The 16895-nt window shown below is 42.4% G+C and overlaps 1 protein-coding gene across 1 annotated transcript in view; it reads right to left on the reverse strand.

Moving 5' to 3' along the window:
* CUNH1orf141 (chromosome unknown C1orf141 homolog) overlaps positions 1 to 16895 on the reverse strand; it is a 40083-nt gene that overhangs the window by 15476 nt on the left and 7712 nt on the right. Inside the window, exons 3-4 of the mRNA XM_055628734.1 lie at positions 15713 to 15822; positions 7110 to 7228 (exon numbers count right to left, since the gene is read on the reverse strand). Coding sequence (XP_055484709.1) covers positions 7110 to 7228; positions 15713 to 15822 — 229 coding nt within the window. The remainder of the gene's footprint in view (positions 1 to 7109; positions 7229 to 15712; positions 15823 to 16895) is intronic.

Consider the following 16895-nt stretch of genomic DNA (forward strand, 5'->3'; position numbering starts at 1 on the left):
GTTGTAGTCATAAATCCACACATCTGTAGTTACCTGCCCAAGACAAGCCAGCCAGACTCTAGTGTGTGTTGGAGAAGAGCTCAAAGTCTGTATCCCTAGCCAAGGAGGTATTGGCAGTTTATAGTTGTAGGGGAAAGGAAAAGTATTTTGTGTGTGGGGGGGGGGGACTGTGGCTGCTGGTAGATTTCACACACTCTAGTGAACAAGCCTATACTGTGTACAACTGGGAAGAACCAGTCAGAATTAGTGGTTTGAAAAAATCAGAAGAGGACGTGAAGTTGGGCCAGGGGGCAGGGGTATGTTGGGAGTAACTGGGAAGAGTTGGAGGGAGAAAAATGAGTGGGTAGATATGATATATGAATAAAATTAGCACAAAATAAATTAAAACCTGTAGCAGGGGTATACGAACAGTGTGCAGTTTGATGAGGAATGGGACACAGACATTGTTAAAATTGGACAAGGTGTGTACAAACCAAATGTTTGTAATTTCAAACAATTATAGATAGAAAATCTCTCTTCACACAGCGACAGTGGATCAAGTGCCTTAAGGATAGGACACAATTCATCAAAAGTTCCAGTATGCAGCAACACAAATATGTTTGACATGATTTCACTTGAAAACGGAGAGAGACTGCTAGGAATGCTGCTCAAGCAGAGCCTCGTATGAAAATGTTTCCCCAACTTCAGCCAGGCATATACTCAAAGGCCACTGCAACTTTGAAGGGAGACAAGAGTTCACCTTCAGTGGGCAGCAGAACTTGGTATCATCCACACGGTATGGCCTTTTCAGTCATGAAAAGGGTGATCATGGAAGCTTACACCAAGGTTCCAAAAGAGTCACTGAGACTAGGTGATGTGTGGCAAAGTTGTATTCCCTTCATGGACCTCCTGGGTGGGCTGGTCGTATCTCTGGGATACTAGAGATACCAGACACATAAGATGTTTCTTGAGGACAGCTGTGGGAACTGAGTGGCCAAAGAGAGAGGCCATACATATGTGCCACTGGCGATAGAGCTGAAGGCAAGGCTACTCAAAGCTTGTTGGAGACTCGGAGAACTCCAGGTGGCAGACATGGTGCTACAGGCTCTGGTGTTCACTCTACTGAGTATTAGGCTTACTTTGAGAGCAATTTCTTGCCATCCTCCTGTTGCATTTGGGAAAGGCATTTTTACCTACCCTATGCCATTGTATGTTGGGAGCAAGGGCTCACAGTTAAAGAATTGCTCTGAGTCTCAGAAGAATCTTTCAGCTTTTGAATAGCACTAGGATTGTAAGACTGAGGATATTTGACTCTGGATTGAATACAGTGCAATGTTATGGTTTAGACTTAAAGTGTTCTCTACAGGCTATTTGTTGCAGAGTTTGGTTCCCTGCTGGTGGTACTCTTCTGGGGAGGTTGTGGAACCCCTAACAGGTAAGGCCTGGCTGAAAGAAGTGACCCCGAGTCACTGTGGGATGAGGACCCTAGGCTGATCCCACTCCCAACCCTGGCTCCACTTTCTGCACTTGCCCAGATCTGAACAAGTCTCCGTTGACATGTCTTCCTCATGGTGATGGACTGCACCCTTTTGAATCACAACCCCAAATAAGCCCTTTCTCTCTTAATTTGCTTATTTCAGCAACAATAAACAACTAACCAGGAGACCAAAAACAAACAAACAAACAACAACAAAAAATAGGCCGAAACACTGCTCATCACAATAATTATATTAAATTTTAATAAACGAGTCATTCCAATTAAAAGCAACTCTTAGGTAAATAAAAAGCAACTGTCTCCATTGGGGTTTTTATTTCTCTGATAAAAACACTATGACCAAAAGCCTCTTGGGGAGGCAAGGATTTATTTCACCCTACATTCCCACAGCACAGTCCCTCCATCACTGAGGGAAGTCAGGGCAGGAGCCTCAAACTGGGTAGGAGCTTTTTGAAGGGCTTAGCATGTAGCCTGACACTGAAAGTATCATGTGCATGTGAAAAGCCCCATGTGAAGTTGTAGTTTATAAACATATGAGTATTCTTAAATATATAGCATCAACAAGTCTTAATAGCTTGGAAGGTTGGAAGTGCCACAGAATATGTTCTCTGATTAAAAACAGAACTAAATTAGATATCAAACATTGTTACATATCTGAAATTTTTTTTAAATATTTGGAAATTTCTACAATATATCTCAATGAAGAAATGCCAGGGGAAAATAAAACATTCTCTTCAAAGTGAATGACAATGAAAATATAATAATTAGAATTAATGTAATTTTACTCAATGTCACCATTATTTATCTGAATGAAAAGCCTGAGGAATTATTATTCTAGGCACAGTGAGCCACCTTAAAGCCCCTCAAGGTCCCGGAGATACATCTCAGTGGTTAAGAGTATACACTGTTCTTGCAGAGGACCTCAGTTCCCAGAACCCAGATTTGATGGGTCATAACTGCCTGTGTGTAACTCCATCTCCAGAGAACCTGACAGCCTCTTCTGGATTCTGTGGGGGCCCGCACTTACATGTTGGAGTTTAAGACATAGTCCACTGAGCACGAAATGGAATTGTTTAGAGTAAAACTGCCATGCCTAGCTGCTGTGATTTGGACGGGAAATATTCCCATGGGATCATGCTTAACCCCAGTGGCTGGTGCAGTTTGGGAGATCTGTGGACCCTTCAGGAGTCTGAGCTTCGCTGGAAGAAGTGGGGGCTTCGCGTTCAGAGTAGCAGAGTCAGTGAGAGCAGCCAGTCTCCTGGACTTCCCCCGTGTCCTCCCTGCCTTCTCCCCGCCCGCCCCCAGTGACACGCCATACTTCCCTGGCATTGTAAGCCAGGATAAACCCCTTTCCCTTAGGTTGGGTTTTATGATAGCAGTAGGAAAAGAAACAAAAACATTAGGTGCATCCTCAAGTCCATACAGACCAAGACTGATGAAGAGAAGGCCCTGGCTAATTTTAACAATTAAAACTTTGCATATCTTAACTGACTTGCTAGTACATTATTATGATGCGCAAACTGTGATGTTATACATATCTTGGGAGATTTTCATTAAGCAGGGATTTAAACATGCAGATAAGAATAAACGAATAACCTGGGGATTCTGTTAATGCTTTTTATAATTTTAAAACTTAGGAGTATGGAGCAAAAAATAGGTATGTAGTTTAGGGGAATAGTTCAGTGATTGGAGACTTGCCTAGAACATATTGAGAACATAGGCTCAATCCCCAGTACTGTCCCCAAAAGGATAAAAAATATTGTTACTGTTGATCATCATTAAGCAAGCATAGCCTCTTGGTTCTTTCTCCAGGTCAGTAATAATCTGTTAATAACAAATCAACACATACTAAAAGGACTCTAATGTAGCTGACCCTCACTGATTCTCTGGGTTAACTTATCTCTCTAGTCCCTAGATACGACCTGCTGAATTGCAGCCAGGTCCAAGCTCAATGTCTGAAGACAGAATTTTCAGAATGCAGCTGAAGGTCCCTCAGTGAATGGGTGATTCTAACCTACCCTTGGTAGTGACTGAAATTGTGTAATCTAACCATAGCTGAAAACATTGCCTGAGCTGCACATGAAAAGATTAACAGGTTCATGTGTTCATATTATATTCAGTAAATGTTTAAATTAGATGTGCACCACTTTATCGTATGTATAATTTAATGTCCTCATACATAAGGTTTTATAAATATCAGATGTATTTGTTTTACCTCCTTATGCTTTTTGATTCTAAACATCACTTGAATTGTGATACACAGAGACAAAGTTATTTGAACTAGCCACAAATATGCAAATTACACTTACCTCAGGTTTATTCTTAAGAAAATGAAGAAATGTAGAACTCGGTTTTAGATTTTCTTCTTTGGATTCTAAGGAAATCCAAACACACACACACACACACTGATTAAAAAAAATAACTACTTCTAATTTCTCTACTACTAATAGAAATTTTATACGTATACCTTAATTCCATATGCTTACATATGCAATGTTTTTACATCTGTAGAGAGAAGTCTATTCTAAAACGACTCTCTTGGATTTTCTCATCACATGCATTTATTCTTGTATGTGCCTGTGTGGTGGGTGCATGCATGACACAGAGCACATTTGGACGTCAGAGGACAAGCTCTGGGGGTCTGTGGTCTTCTTCTAGCATGTAGACCCCAGGGATTGAACTCAGGTCATCAGGCTTGGCAGCATGCGCTTTTACCAACTGAGCCATCTTACCAACTTCTGAAATTGTTTCCTTTACAACTTATGTTTTAAAGGATAGAATGTAATTTTCTAATATTTATTATTAAACAATACAATTTTTATTTTCTTGGAAAATCAACTTCTAAATAAAATAGAAACAGACATGTTATTCAGAATAGTCTTTAAGTTGTAAAATAATCTTTAATAATTCTTGGAAAAGAAAAGTATTCTCCCCAACCTGTGTATTTCTTTTTTTCTAACTATTGATGTTATTCATTTAGATTATTATACAGTAGATTTTATTAATATAAACATACTGTGTGGGACAAGTACCCCAACTTTGGATTTAGATAACCCCACACTCAAACCAAACCTAATTCTGTGAGTTATATTGTCTTGAAATGTTAACCTCTCTGACCTTCCTGCCCCATTTGTTAGTTTCAAATATTATTAATTATCATTCATGGGTGTTTTGAGGACTGTAATAATACAATAGCCGTATCAAACAGTATAAAGTCTGGTATTTATTTAGTGGATATTCAGTAGGCATTGGTGCTAGGCCCTGAAATGAGATCCCTTTCTAGTAATACACACATGTTAGTGGACAACACAGAAAAGAAACAGAAAACCCCAAAGACTGAATGCAATGTGAATGTATCTAGGCAGAGAAATCTAGAAGTTGTGTTGAAAGGAGGTTGGTGAAGAGGAAGAGGTTGTTTACATGAAAAAGTAGTAGTTTAAGTGACAAAGAGGTAATTGAAGAAGCAGTGAATGGTGCACACTCTATTGGCAAAGCTCAGAATATCCAGGGTCTTTCTGGAGAGAGCACCTTTTGTAGGAAGTGGGGATGAGAAGGCAGCGAAGAGGCTTTGGAATGGACGCTAACCACCTTTTGAAAGAATACTAACACTGTACAAAAGCAAAAGGGCTGGAAACCCCTGCTGCCATAATGGAGGGTCAGGTGGTTAGTAATAGCTTTCTTTGAGAAGGTAACTATTAGGATGAAATACTTTTTTGTTTGTTTGTTTGTTTGTTTAGGTTTTGGTCTTTGGTTTTTTCGAGACAAGGTTTCTCTTGGTTGTCCCGGACTCTCTTTGTAGAACAGGCTGGCCTTGAACTTGAACTCACAGTGATCTGCCTGTATCTGCCTCCTCCGGAGTGCTGGGATTATAGGTTATTTTGTCCCTTGACAATTTCATGAGCACAAGGAGCAAACCAGTAAGAAGCATTCTTCCATGACCTCTGTCTTAGTTCCTGCCTTCAGGCTCCTGCTTGAGTTCCTGCCCTGACTTTTCTCAGTGATAGGCTGTGACATGGAATGACAAGCTAAATGGATGAGCTAAATTCTCTCTGTGTTAGCTATTTTTTTTTTTCTGTTGCTTTGATAGAACACCCAGAACAAGGCAAGGCAACTTAGAGAAAATAAAAAGTTTATTTGGGTTGATGGTTCCAGAGGGATAAGTGTACGTGGCGCTGAGCAAAGGCATTGCAATAGGTGGCAAGATTAGGAAGCCAGACTCACTCCTTGAACCACAAGCACGAAGCACTGAGAGTGAACCTGAAGTGGCGTGAATCTTTCAACTCTCAAAGTCTACCTCTAGTGATATACTTCCTCCAACAAGGCTGCGCCTCCTAAAAATCCTCCAAACAATGCCACCAACGTGGTCAAATACATGAGCTGCAGGGAAATGATGGGAAGAAAATGCAGGTGATGGGAAGAGAACCATCAATACCATGGTCCTCAGAGACACGGCTGACCACTTCACCAGAAGGACAGACCTAAAGTTTGAATATTAATTTTACCATGTGTGTACCATGTGTGTACCTGGTGCCCAGATGGCGGCACTGGTTCTCCTGCAACTAGAGTTACAGATAGTTGTGAACTGCCACATGGGTGTTGGGAGCCAAACCTGGGTTCTCTTGCAAGAGCAGCAAGTACTTTTAACTGCTGATTCATCTCTATAGCACAAGACCCAAACTTTGAAATGATTAGTTGCCCGTGCTCTGCTTCTCTGTAAAATGTGCTAGCAGGCCTGGGAAAGGCAGATCTTCTGGCTTACTATATTGCCAGCTCTGTAAGCAAAGAGCACTTTGAGAATGAAATTCCTGTCTCTGTTCATTGGCGTTTGTGTTGACAGACTCTAAGCCCTAGTATTACATTTGGCTCACAGAAGTCAAGCTTCAGGTCTCTCAGTAAATCATTCAGTTGCCTCAGAGAGCCCAAAGCCTGTCTAAAACTAGAAGGTCCTGGAGTGGACAAGTAGATGCGGTGGACAAGCGTCCAAGCATCTACCAAGTGATTCTCTTTGGGGCATTTCCCTTTTCTTGGCTCTGGTACTTTCTGCTTTGATTTTCAGCTTCAGGTTTGCCTGGCCTTTGCCTTAAAGGTGCTTCCTGTTGTATTTCTAAAAAAGAAAAAGTAGCATATTGTTATAATTTGGGCCACTTTATGCATTAGGTTTTGAGAAAATGTGTTCCTTGAGTGGATTTCTAAATTAACTATTTTATACTTATTGTTTAGCAAGGGAGCAGAAATTCCTACGTTCAATATTCAGGCTTTTGTGGCAATGCACAGTTGAGATTTGGTCTTGACTGAAGGAAGATCAGTGATACAATGAAAAACGCAAAAAGTTGTTTTGGAAAGCTACAGGCAGGAGGAGGAGGAAGCAGCAGCAGCAGCAGACACTAGTGGGCTACCAGGGATAGGACACTGTCAGGCATAAGACCCTCAGCCAAGTGTAGAGGAGTGAAGGAAGGCAGGAAAGAAAATGAGAGCGTGTCTGGAGTGGTGTCCTGGACCTTGTAAATTTCACGCATTGGGTGCTATGAGTAGGCCCTGCCCCCACCTTGACGTTGGGGACACTGGGCAGCTACTTGGAGGCTATGAGCCATGTTAACTCCCTTTTCACACTCGACACTCTAGACTGGAATGATACGGGGCAATCCTGTTGGCATGACCTGTCGGAGTGGGTTGGTTTAGACTCTAAGTTGGCAGTCATTAGGCCCTGCTCACTATCCTTCTGATGGCTGACAGATGGCTCATGATAAGTTAAGACTAGGGAGGAAAAGCAGGAAAAACACTTTAGGAGAATCTCTTACATTGCAGGAGATGGTTCCAGGTGCAGAACCTAATTGTAGTGTTAATGAAGATAGAGTAGTAGATCTAGAGAGCTGGGAAACAGCCTCAGGCCAGGAGAAATTGAGTCAGGCTGTATGGGACAATAGCCCCTAGCCATAAAAAATGGCTTAGTTCAAGCCTGACCCATCAGCTCCACCTGCAAAAACAATCTCTTCAGGTATGGAAAGCAACCTACCCGCTTTCAATCAAAGCACAAAAACTAGCTGTAACTTCCTGGTAGGTACCCCTGTGTGTGTAGGACAACACACACACACACACACACACACACACACGTCCCTACAAGGGCACTCAACTATCATCCTGCATGAAGGTTGGGGCCCCTCACTGCTTCAGTAAAGCAGTCTCACCATGTTAATTGAGTCTGTCTGCTTCTCTGTCTCATTTTTCTGACATAGAGTGATACTAGAGATGTATCCTGGGAGGCCTTAGGAAGAGTGGTACCAAGGCAAGAGTGTCTAAACCTGGCTCAGTGGTACAACAAAGGGTTGACGAGAATTGTGTGTAGTTTGAGTAGAGCTGTCAAGCACGTTGGAGATGCACTGATACAGACCCTCAGATCACACAAAATATCCGGATGGTGACAATAACCTACATTTCACAGGGCACTTGATAGAAGAATTTACAAAACACAGGGTTATGGACTTGACATCCTCTTAGCCTGCAGAGGCCTTTCCCATAGAGTATGTAATAATTGTGAACAGCTAAAGACACACACGGCCACCATCCTGTTAGGATGAAACCTCAGGATACAAAGTTAGGGAGGCAAGGTGATGAAAGCAAGGTTAGTGTGCCTGTTACGGAGATAAGTCACTGGAAATCTGAGTGTCCCAGGAAGAAGTGAAGCCAGAAGCTGGAAGTCCAGGCAGCCCAGAAAACTGGTGTGAGGAAAATGGAGGAGACTTGGCATTCATGGCTCAGACAACCAGTTACAGTTATTCCCCCAGGGTCGCAGGTAAAACTAAGAGAAGGAGCTTCCTTTGACTTTGCTAGTAAATACTGAGGTTAGTTATTCAGTGATAAATCATCCAATCACAAAAAGCCCCCAAGAAGCAGGACAGCAATGTGGTTTCCAGAATCTCTGGAATGTGCAATGGAAGACAGAGCTAGGTAGGTTCTGTTGTTGTTGTCGTGTGTGCGTGTATTTGTGTGTGTACGTGTGTGTGTGTGTGTGTGTGTGTGTGTGTGTGTGTGTGTAGGGAGGGGGGAGGGGTCTTATATAGTTCAATGTGGCTTCAATCTTTCTCTGAAGCCAAGGCTGGCCTTGAATTCTGGATCCTGCTGCTTCCACATCTCAGGCACTGGAATTACAGGTATGCACCACAATACCTGGTTTAGGAGACATAGTTTTGACTCACAAATTCCTCATAGGGAGAAGGATCTCTGATTAAGCTGCGGGCATACATAACTTTTTTTTCTAGAAGACCAACAGTTCCACCTACAGGTTTCTCTGGAACAGTATTTCTTCCTAATACTGTGACCCTTTAATACAGTTCCTCATGTTGTGGTTAACCCCCATTCATAAAATTATTTTCATTACTACTTCATAACTGTAATTTTGTTACTGTTGTGAATCTTAGTGTAAATATCTGATAAGCAGGACATCTGATATGTGACCCCTCTGAAAGGGTCTTTTGACCCCAAAAGGGGTTGTGACCTACAGGTTTGGAATCACTACAGTAGAGGAAACTGTCTGGCAAGGAATGTAAATTATGAAGTTGCTACTCATTCCCATGCTTGACACTTCCGGATTTCAGTCTCAATGTCCTGCTTCTGTCACAGAAAAGGATATTGGCTGTTTGTCCTGGTTTGGTTTGTTGCTGTGATGAAACACTTTGACCAAATGCAACTTGAGGAAGAAAGGATTTAATTGGCTTATACGTCCAGGTCACTCACTGTTCATCACTGAAAAAGTCAGGGCAGTAATTTAAGCAGTAAGCGTAGGAGAACGCTGCTTGCTGGCTTGCTCTTTGACTTAGGCTTACCTAGTTTTCTTATCCTCCTTAGGGCCAGCTTAAGGGATGGTGCCACCCACAGTGGGCTGGACCCTTCTGTGTCAATCAGTAATAAAGCCAATACAGAAATAGCCACAATAACCCAACCTGATCCACGCAATTTCTCAACTGAAGCTTCTCTCAGATGACTGTGTCAAGTTGACAATTAGGGCTAACCAGGACACCAGAGATTTAGCAAATCTGTATATGACAACTGGACAAGAAATGAGAAAGAAACAATATCCCTTCTGGCCTACTTGGCAGGACAGTTGCTAAGCAGTTGCATGAGTATTTTGGGGAGATGCTCTGGTTAATTACAATAGGCTGTAGATTACAGGACTAGCATTATCTGATGTCATATGATGAACATCAGCCAGATATATAGTTTGTCTTAAGAATAACCCAAAGATTGACCTCAGCAACACAAAGATTTTTAGCACGGTCAAGGTCAAGACCTATGCAGGATAGACAAGTCAACTGTACTCAAATCCCAAAGTCAAGAGAATTCAAATACATGCTGATTTGTGTTGATACCTTTTCAAGGTTGGTTCAAGTGTTTCCCGGGTAGACTGAAAAAGCTATCGTGGTTATTAAAGCCCTGCCGAGGGGGATTATCCTTCATTGTGGACTGTTTAAGAACACCCATAATGGGGAGCTTAGGTCTCATGTGTCTCCTCTAATAAGGGAAATGCAGACTGCATCGGACATGGACGCACTTGCCAGCTTTCTGATCACTTTCCTCTAGCAGGACTGCTTTGCCAGGCCACAGGGGAAGAGGATGCATTCAGACCTGATGCAGCTTGATAGGCTGGGGTGGATAGGAAAGGGAGCTCCCCTTTTCTGAGGAAAAGTGGGGGAGGGGAGGAAGGGAAGGTGGGACTGGGAAGGGAGGAGGAATGGGGCTACAACAAGGATGTAAAATGAATTTTCAAAAGTTGCCACCAGAAAAAGAAAAAAACAAGGTGCATAATAATAACTGTCCTGCTTTTGTCTTTGAGATAACACAAAAGGCAAACAAACATAAATCAAATGGAGACTACCTATATCCTGGTTGCCTCAAACCTCAGATAAGGTGGAAAGGTATGAATCATGCCTTAGGAAGGACAATCTTGAAGTTGTGCCATGATGCACCTGCTCTGGGACCAAGTCCTACCTCATGCCCCAAAAGAGTAAGAATTGTTTCCTTAAGCTTCACTTCATTCCTCTTGACATGGTTTATGCTTAGCCAGTCCAGACTGTGCTTAAACTGGGTAAGTAGGTAAGAGACTGGTGTTGGGGGTCGGTCTGATGCTTGTGTTTTGATGTTGATTGCCGACCCTCAAGATCTGGTCACTGCCTGGTTAAACCTATCCTTATCGTGTAAGGACATTATACCTGATTGGTTGATAAAAGGTCTAAAACTTGGACAAGGCAGAATGGAGTAGGCTTGGCTAACGTTCCCAGGCTTTGGGTTCAAGAGAATCACAGGAAACAGTGTGTGTGGGGGGAGGATGCCACGATGGGTTAGCATGGAGAAGAAACCACGTGGGCTGGGAGGATGGACCCCCAATAATGGCGTGGAAAGGCCCAGATGAAGACTACAAGCAAGAATTTTTAAGATTAGGGATGGAAGGTAGACAAGATGAAAATGGTGAAGGACGATAGCATTCGATGGGAGCTGGGAGGTGGATACTGAGGTTATTGAAATAGCATAGATGGAATTATTGGCCCAGCCCAAGGTGTTTTAAGGCAGTTGTAAAATCTAACAGGTATCTGTGTTTTATTTGATTATGGTAGCGGGTTAAATAATACCACCGTGGTAATTACAGGGCTAAGAATAATAAACATTATATAGCCCAACACCAAAATATTTACAACAACAGGTCTGGAATAGAAAATTCAGAACCAGGACAGGTTTCAAACTTATTGAGGATGGATGCTCATGTTAGTGATTCTGCCTTTGGTGACAGGGTTCTTTTGAAAGCCGGAAACACAGGCTCTGTGAAAGACTAACTGAGACATTGAATGGCCCAAGGCAGGTGGTTCTGGTGACACTGACAGCAGTGAAGCATGCTGGAGGTAAGTCTTGGGTGTAACAGCACCAGGTCAAGAAGAGATCAAAGACTAACCCTGATATCCAAACAAACAGAAGATCTGAGATGGACTTTAAGAGGACAATACTGTTTGAATTCTCACTAATGGCTAGCCCTTCCCCAATCAGGGGAGAGTTGAGATGAAAGCGCATGGGTGACCTTAGCAAAAAACAAATTGAGAGCAGACAGTTTTCTCCATTTTTCACGGTGTTTACACAGCTTCTGGGGCCTACCAAATTATACTCAGAAATATTAAAAAGCGGTTCTGACGTTTATAAGTGGGGACCTGTTGTGAATGAAAGGAGGGGGGGGACTGTTTGACCGTTAGCCCATCTCTCCTGCTAACACGTGTATTGTTTTCATAGACCGTATTAGAAATCTGGCAGAGTGGGAGACTGATATGTAACGATAACTTCACAGGCCTAATACCACGAGCCAAGGTACCAGAGGAGTGGCTCCTGCCAGCTTGTAAAAATGCTTGATATTCTGTGCCCATGAACAGTACCAGCGGCTAGGAAGACTCCTGCGATAGCCATCCCCAGAAGGCCCACCTGACTTAATGGGTGTGAAGACTAACACTGGGTGTCAACTTGACAAGGTCTAGAATCACATGGGAAGGAGATGGGCTTCTAGGCGTGCTTATGTGGAACTATCTGGGTGAGGTTAACTGAGGTGAGAATACCCACCCTAAGAATGGGTGTCACCATTCCCTGGGCTGGGATCCTCAACTGCATACGTGGAGAGAAGCGGGCCGAGCTTGTGTCCATTTCCGCTCCTGTCTACGGATGCAACATGGCTAGATGCTTTAAACTCCTGCAGCCATAGCTTCTCCCCCATGATGGATTGTGACTCTGGAACTTTGAGGTAAAATAAACCCTTCCTTTCATAAGGGTTGTTTTTGTCAGAATATTTTATCACAGCAAGAGAAAAATGAACTAACTCGCCAGCTAAGAAGAGGGGCATTTCCCACACACTAACTTAGAGTCCTGATGATGTCTACCTCTGACTATTTGTGATGCTGCTCCAGGACTCTTACACAGAAGCTAAGCATCTGCTTTGATCTATGGTAAAAGTCTGTTGGGGCTATTGGACAGAAATTAGGTCAAGTTGGGAAAGCAGTCCTAGGAAATGGGCTGCAGTAGATCATTTGTTGCTGACGTAGAACCGTAAAGAATGTCAGAGAATACCATTTTAACTTGACAGGTAAAGCTTATTTGGCTGAACAGAAAGATAAAGCAGTTGATGAAGCTGTCCTTGACATAAGAACAGAGGAAGGTTCTTCACGTTGACCTGTCCTCGTGTGCCTCCTGGCTCCCAAACCTCCCTGGCCTCAGAGCAGCCTTCCTACTTTTCCCATTGTTTCCTCTCCTCTGCTTATCTGTCTGCTGTTATAAACGTGCCCTGACTTACACAGTTTCCCTTGCTGGCCAGATGCTGAACTACCAATATATGCCCAGCCACAGAGCCCATATTTCATGTGAAACCAGAATGGGTGGTTAACAGTAGAAAAGAACAGGAGAAGAGAGGGGTGCTTTATATTCTGTATGAGAACACATTTTTACCTCACATCCTATGCATGAAAAGCAGCCCCGCTGTGCACATGCTAATGCTTTGTTTGTTCCGAGTTAACCTTTAACACAGATTTAGCCTGGATAGTGACTCAGGAAAAAATGTGGGTCTTGGAAGCCTTAGGCGTGTATAAACTTCTCCCTACATAGAGAGCTGATAATGAGGGAAAGGTGCAGAGGGTGATAAGAAGAACCGACATCATGAAACCCCGTGGATGAGGCTGGCTTCCCAACCTGGAGCTCAAGACAAAACTCTGAAATGATTAATTGTCTCTGTTCCAGTTCCCTAGACGATATACCAGCAGGACTTGGCTTGAGGCAGATTTCCTGTGGCTTCCAAGATTGCTGGCTCTCTTCATAAAATGAACTTTCAAGATTCAAGTCTTGCTCTTTGATTTCTACAATGACAGGCACACTGTCTCTGGTAGTCTGGTTAGATGTTCAATAGCCATTCATTGCCTGCATCTATCTGTGTTTGATGGAACAACCTCAGTAAAACTTTTCTGAATGTGTTAACTTAGCCAACCATGACATTCCACCATCCTCAAAGGTAAGGAAGTTCTCAGATAGCATGTGAAAACCCTAGGTGAAATTCTCACACCTGGCTGTAACCTGCCCATCGAATATTTTCAGAAGCACAGTTGGCAAACACCTTAGGTTATGACTTTCTTTTGTTCCTTAGCTATGACAACTTCAAATTTTTCATCGGAAAATGTTACTTGGAAAGTTTGTATTGGAACATGTTACTTGGGGCAGTCTGAATCCATGTTCTAAGGCTATAGCCACTCATATTTGGATCAAAAATAAGCTATTTTCTATCTCTTTTGAGTGGGAGGTATGTTTTGTGCCAACAGTCCCAAAAGCTTGAAGTTAGAAGGAGGAAATGATCAACCAGCTGAGCCTGGAGAAGCAGAAGAAAATAGAAATGAAAAATGCTGTTTGGATTTAGCAACAGCATTGGGGCCACGGGCAATGCAGGTGAGTGCTTAAGCAGAAAAGCAAGGGAGGGATCCTTATTGGAATGGGTTGATATTTAAGCAAGAGCAGAGAGAGGAAGGCCATGTTATAAGTACATCTTTTGAGAACTTACAGAGTACAGCACAGACATAGACAATATGGGGCAGAATGTAGACAAGAAACTTTAGCCAAGGAGGCCGGTGACCGTGGAACTACCTGGTTGACAATGAAATTAAAAAAAAAAAAAAAAAACAAAACAAAAAAAACAGACAGCACTACTGCCACTGGAAATCTATAAAATGCTGGGTCCTGGACCACAGGTTCCTAAAATTTCTAATCCTATAGGTATGTTTCTTTTAAACAGGCAATTCATACTTGACTTGTATTTTAAAATTTCAATGAAAGCCTAAGGATTGAGTTAAAAGGAAAATTGGCATTTCCTTCGAGGAGAAGATAATAGTTCTATAGTGGAACTATTTCCTCTAGGTGTTTCTTTTTTTTTTTTTTTTTTTTTTTTCTCTAGGTGTTTCATAACTATTGGCCATCATGACTCAGCAAGTGCTGTGGTGACGCACAGAATGACTCGACCTCTGTAGGTAAGGAAATAAGGACGACACAGCAAGGGTTAGTTTTCTGGTGAAAAACTAGTAACATTCCTCCCCAGGAGAGGGGACGGTCACTAGGCTCTCATGTGAGATTCCAGTTTCCACACCCTCCATTCCTGCCTCAAGGTACATATAATTTTGGCTCTGTACACATGGTTTGGGAAGAAGGGATACCAGTAAATACAAAAGGTTGACTGAGGGTTAGGGCTCTTTAATAGTGTAGCTGCTGTGGGGAGGGATTTCCTGGTGATATCCTGGCAAACCTCATTCATGCTCCTAAAAGTAAAACTAGCCTCATTCATGTACATTCATGGACATAATCTGAATGAAGTTTTGATTCATCAGGCTCGACTTGGATAGAATCTTTTTTCTTGTTCTGTCTATGTGTGGTGAATTGCTATTACTTTATGTCTCCCAGGAAGACAGAGGAAATAACCATAGAAACATAAAAATATATCCATAAAAATGTATTCGTGAACCACGTGTGATGATATATGCCTGGAGTCTCAGTTACCTGAAAAGATGAGCCAGAGGGATCTCTTGAGTCCAGGAGTTCAAGTTCATTCTGGGCAATAAGGTGAGATTACACCTGAATGTGGTGTGTGTGTGTGTGTGTGTGTGTGTGTGTGTGTGTGTGTTTATACACAGTGAATTGCCCGTGGTAGCTCAGTTATCAATTGGTTTCCCATAGTAAGGGGAACAGAGACTATTTCTGACAGGAACTCAATGGCAGGCTCTTTGACCTCCCCACCCCCCAAGGGAGGAGCAGTCCTGCTAGGCCACAGAGGAGGACTTTGCAGCCAGTCCTGAAGATACCTGATAAAACAGGGTCAGATGAAAGGGGAGGGAGTCCTTCCCAATCAGTGGACTTAGAAAGGGGCAGGGAGGAGATGAGGGAGGGAGAGTTTCGGAGGGAATGAGGGAACGGGATACAGCTGGGATACAGAGTTAATAAAATGTAACTAATAAAAAATAATTAATTAATTAATTAATAAAAAATAAAGAACCAAAAAACCCTCAAACCATTTATTTGTTATGTAAATTATTTGAACAGAAATAAAATGCCAGAAGAAGGAGGAAGTGATTAATTAATAAATTACAGAAATAAAACACCAGAAGAAGGAGGAAATGATTAATTAATAAATTACACTTAGTAGCACTTATTAATAAATACAAGAAAAAGTGATTATATGCTACACAGCCTTACCCGTTGATGTACTTTTTTCATCGTTTATATCTGTTGCAAAAACAGGTGGTCTCAAATCTGACTCTTCGAAATCACTTCTGGGTTTAGGGTTATATTCGAAAGATAAATGCCTGGAAGAAATAAAAGTTATTCAAAATGGAAATAATCAGAAAATTTTCAAAAATGTATTTAAGATGCAGTTTTGGAGAAATGTAAACAGGAAGTCGGAAGACTGGGACCTGATCAGAGAAGGAAGCCAAGGTGTTATTAATGGTCATGGGGACGCGTGGGGGTGGGGTAGGGAGGGCAACAGGACACACCTGCTGCCAGGGCAGAAACCAGTGCACATGGGGGTGCCAGGATTTACAGGCTGAGCAGAACACACACCAGGATGTGGATCCGTGAGGTATTTGGGACAGGCTTGAATGGAAGGCGCTGATTTATGGAGTCAGAAACAGCTCGGATATCAAGCAGGATGACAGTTTCTATGTGTTATGTGGAGAATCTCACTCTAACTCTTTATTCTAACTGTCTGAGAAAGACTGAAGATACTCTGAGGAGGGAAACTTGTCCCGGACTACTTAAAATGATGGACTCTAAGATACTGAAGTTTCTTAAAAAGTCCCATGCTGAGCAAAGGAGAGGGCTGGTTTGTTAGAAAGAGACTGTGCTAGCAGATTGCCATAGCACCTTTGGACTATATCAAGCTTATCCTTGGGTACAGGACACCAGGGAGTCTTTTCTTATGCTTAGTGCCATAAAATGGCACTAGGTTGCCAAGGTTTCCAGCCTGCAGAGGCCCTAAGCAGGGCTCCCCAGTCTCAATGATCTCATGAGCCAATTCTCCTAATAAAACCCCTATTAGGTCTCTCCTTTACCCACTGAGCATCCCACAATTTCTGAGCTTTGCCCCACTTAGTCATGGTGTAGTTAAGATTTATTTATACAGTATTGATTTTGTATTAGTTTCCTATTACTGGAAAAAATTAAAGAGATAAAAAGATTCATTTTGGCTCACAGAACTGGAAATTTCGGTCCCTGCCTTACTGACCTCATCACTTTTGGACCCACAGCAAAGCAGTTTATCATGGTAGGATTATGTGTCAGAATGAAACTGCTATGCCAGGAACCAGAAAGGGCTCAATTCCCAATATTACACACACACACACACACACACACACACACACACACACACACACACACA

The sequence above is a fragment of the Psammomys obesus genome, unplaced genomic scaffold (assembly GCF_907164565.1).
Source record: "Psammomys obesus unplaced genomic scaffold, mPsaObe1.curated_primary_1811, whole genome shotgun sequence".
In the NCBI taxonomy this organism is placed as follows: domain Eukaryota; kingdom Metazoa; phylum Chordata; class Mammalia; order Rodentia; family Muridae; genus Psammomys; species Psammomys obesus.